The sequence below is a fragment of the Antrostomus carolinensis genome, unplaced genomic scaffold, assembly GCF_000700745.2.
Source record: "Antrostomus carolinensis isolate BGI_N321 unplaced genomic scaffold, ASM70074v2 scaffold30032, whole genome shotgun sequence".
Taxonomy (NCBI): domain Eukaryota; kingdom Metazoa; phylum Chordata; class Aves; order Caprimulgiformes; family Caprimulgidae; genus Antrostomus; species Antrostomus carolinensis.
Window position 1 is genome coordinate 1 of NW_010302077.1, and position 224 is coordinate 224.

Below are 224 nucleotides of genomic sequence, written 5' to 3' on the forward strand. Positions count from 1 at the left end.
GGCGGGTCCAGCCCCGTCCCCTCGCCCCCAGCCCCCTCCACAGCACAGGCACCAGCAGTGCCCGCAGGCAGGATACAGGTTGTTCTTGTAGGAGCTGCTGATGTAGCGCCCGCTCTCCGTCCGCACCTTCTTCTTACCCTCCTGGCCTGTCTGCCCCACGAACCGCTTCTTCTTGCGGTCCCTGTGGGAGAGGGGAGGGTGGTGGGATGGAACTGGGTGGGACC

The 224-nt window shown here is 66.5% G+C and overlaps 1 protein-coding gene across 1 annotated transcript in view; it reads right to left on the reverse strand.

Annotated features, from left to right (window-relative positions):
* Positions 1 to 76: 76 nt before the first annotated feature.
* DDX54 (DEAD-box helicase 54) overlaps positions 77 to 224 on the reverse strand; it is a gene marked incomplete at both ends in the record, with an annotated part of 4,942 nt that continues 4,794 nt past the window's right edge. The window contains 1 exon segment of the mRNA XM_029083950.1: positions 77 to 216. Coding sequence (XP_028939783.1) covers positions 77 to 216 — 140 coding nt within the window.